General features: G+C 29.6%; 1 protein-coding gene across 1 annotated transcript; it reads left to right on the top strand.

The window, feature by feature from the left end:
* The first annotated feature begins 2,145 nt into the window (after positions 1–2,145).
* LOC142606927 (histone H4-like) lies at positions 2,146–2,512 on the top strand. The gene is made up of 2 exons (XM_075778303.1): positions 2,146–2,190; positions 2,242–2,512. The coding sequence occupies exons 1-2, from the start codon at positions 2,146–2,148 to the stop codon at positions 2,455–2,457; spliced, it is 261 nt and encodes an 86-aa protein (XP_075634418.1). The 3' UTR covers positions 2,458–2,512.
* The last annotated feature ends 571 nt before the right edge of the window (positions 2,513–3,083 follow it).

Raw genomic sequence — 3,083 nt, 5'->3', positions numbered from 1 at the left:
TCTAAGAATGATAACGAATATCATCATCTTCTAATAATAAACAACTGAGTTTTACTAAATTTAAAAAAAAAAAAAAAAAAAAGATAACAAAAGGCATGTGTCATCGAATTTTTCATTAGATGAATTATAAGTTTTGAAAATTTAAACCTAGAAAATCAATGTTCTTTAGATAACAAATAAAACACCTAATATCATCATTCTAACTTTCTAAGAATTTTTATTATTTAAAACTCAAAATATGTAAAGAAAATTTTTAAGATGTTAAAATTTAGCGGGACTAATTTAGAAATTACACAATAAAATATTTTAAGAATCATAAGCTTTCATTAGGGTTTAACTGAGAGAATAACAATATGACATATTGGCTCTTTTCCAAAATATTAAGGGAAAAATTGCTTGATTTTAAAGTTTAAGGAAGAATTGTAAACTACCTCAAACATAAAGGATGAAAAATGTTTTTTTCTAAGTTAGCCCAAGAAAATTCTATGTGGAATAGTGAATTTTGGCTCAAAAAAATTGATTAAACCAACAAAAAATTTCTAAAAATACAACAGAATGACGCAACATTTTCATAATACCTTTATAATTTTGGTATATTTTATTTTAACTTGTAAAGAATTGACAGCTCAGCAATTTTGAAAATATTGTGACAACATCAAGATGCCTTAACATTTTTCACACAAAAAAATATTATGTCCATGACATTTTCACAACAAATCTTAAGTAGTAGGTTACTACAAGTTGTTATTGGTGGGCAAAAAAGTAGTTTTATTGGTAAGTTTAAATTAGAATCAATAACAATTTACCATATTTGATTTGTTATGAATGTGTAGTAAAAATTATTGTGGATATAACACTTTTCTTTCACAATACTTTTATTTTTAGTTGTAACTGGTTATAGAATGATATTTTATTATTTTATTTTGACCAATAATGAATTAACATCTTAAAAATTGTGAAAATATTGTGTCGATTTGTGATGTTAATATTTTATTATAATATGAAATAGTGTGAATTGGACAAACCAAAAATAATATAGCAAATATACTACAACTTTATGCATTCACAAAAAAAAAAAAAATGGCCAGCAAAATAGTGAAAGTTGAACAAACCAAAACTACTGTAGCGAAAATACTGTAACTTTTCTCATTCACTCTTTATATATATACACACACATTGCACTTATAATGTAAATTTATATTGTAAACACATAAAAATTGGTAAATGCTGCACACATTTGCAAAATTTGTATATATATATATATATATATATTTGCAAATGTATATAATATTTGTTACTTTTTGTGTGTATATAATGTAAGCTTGCATTACAAGTAAAAAGTAAACACATAAAGATCTTTTAAAAGAAAAAGAAAAAAAAAACTCAAACCAAGTTGGTGAACTTGAAGAAATAAAAAATAAAATAAAAAGGGAAAGAGGAAACTCACTAAACCAAAAATACTGTTCATAAAGTAAAGGCGAAAAACTCATTTTAGTCCCTACATTTTCACGCGATTCCCACTTTGGTCCCTAACGTTTTTTCCACCGTTCTTAGTCCTTATCCTGGAAAATGCGTCTCATTTTAGTCCTTTCCGTCAGTGCCTTAACGACAAATTCCTACATGGCAGACAGAACAATTAAAAAAATTATACAAAATTTTATTTTGGCATTAAAAAATACCACATCAGCATCTAAATTAAAAAAAAAATTTAACTAAATAAAAAATTAAAAACAGAAATAAAAACTAAAAATCATACTAATTGAGATCTGTGTCTTGAACAAAAACAACAAGAACACAAACCCAAATCTTAGAACACAAAATTAAAATCCAAAAATCACAAACCCATAAAATAAGAAAAGAAAATTAACCCATTACCACGAGGAGCGAGAACCATACAAACAGTAACGGAACCACACTTTCTAGTGACCTTACAGGGCACCGTATGAGGCCTACCGATCTTGTTACCCCAGTATCCTCTCCTGACAGGAATGACAAAGAGATTAGCCAAAATGATAGCGCCATGAATAGCAATATCAACCTCCTTGCTGCACTTGACACCACAACTTTCGCATCAAAATCAAAACCAATTCCAATTTCAAATCTCAAATCCCAGAAAACTCTTTTGTTCTTTCAATTTCTCAAAAAATGTCTAGGTGTGGAAAGGGAGGCAAGGGTTTGGGCAAGGGAGGAGCAAAATGACACCGTAAGGTTCTTCACGATAACATCCAGGGGATCACAAAGCCTGCGATCCATCGTTTGGCTCGCAGGGGTGGAGTGAAGTGTATCCATGGTCTAATCCACGAGGAGACACGTGGCGTCCTCAAGATCTTTTTGGAGAACCTGATCCACGATGCCGTGACCTACACTGAGCACGAAAGGAGGAAGACCATGACGGCCATGGATGTCGTCTATGCCTTGAAGAGGCAAGGAAGGACTCTCTATGGGTTCGGCGGTTAAGAATCTTGAGATTATGATTAGATTTGTGTACTTAGTTAGTTGTGGTGGTTGTTGTAGATCTTGCCTCTAGATCTGGATTTCGTTCCTTGTTTTTAGGTTGTATTTCTGTAATTTGGCACTCTCTGATTCAAGTAATGGAATTTGCCGTTTTTGTTTTTTTTTTTTGTTTTTGTTTTAATTCTGTTTGTGTTGTAGTTATGGTTTTTCCTGTTAGAAAATCTGTTGCTTGGAAAGTGGACTAAATCTCTGATTAGAATAATTTGAATTCGGAAATTTTGGAGCTCAAGCTAATATATTGAATGTGTAATTCTACCTTTTAGTTTGGTTTATGATTTTCTTAGTAAGCAAGCAGAGAACTGGTTTATGATTTTGATCACCACAACTTTCTCTTTTTTGGGTTTGTGATTTTTGGATTTTAATTTTATGTTTTAAGATCTGGGTTTGTGTTCTTGTTGTTCTTGCTCAAGACACACTTAGATCTCAAATAACATGATTTTAGTTTTTATTTCTGTTTTTAATTTTTTTTATTTAGTTAAAATTATTAAATTAATTTTTTTTTAATTTAGATTCTGAAGTGGCTTTTTTAATGCCAAAATAAAATTTTTTATTATTATTTTAATTGTTCC

Source organism: Castanea sativa, chromosome 8 (genome assembly GCF_040712315.1).
Source record: "Castanea sativa cultivar Marrone di Chiusa Pesio chromosome 8, ASM4071231v1".
Classification (NCBI taxonomy): domain Eukaryota; kingdom Viridiplantae; phylum Streptophyta; class Magnoliopsida; order Fagales; family Fagaceae; genus Castanea; species Castanea sativa.
This window is presented reverse-complemented; position numbering and strand designations above follow the sequence as displayed.

Excerpts from the sequence above, each read along its gene's own strand:
- LOC142606927 (XM_075778303.1), top strand. The coding sequence starts at position 2,146 with ATGTCTAGGTGTGGAAAGGGAGGCAAGGGTTTGGGCAAGGGAGGA. Across the intron at positions 2,191-2,241 it reads AGGGTTTGGGCAAGGGAGGA|CCTGCGATCCATCGTTTGGC; the intron begins GCAAAATGACAC and ends GGGATCACAAAG.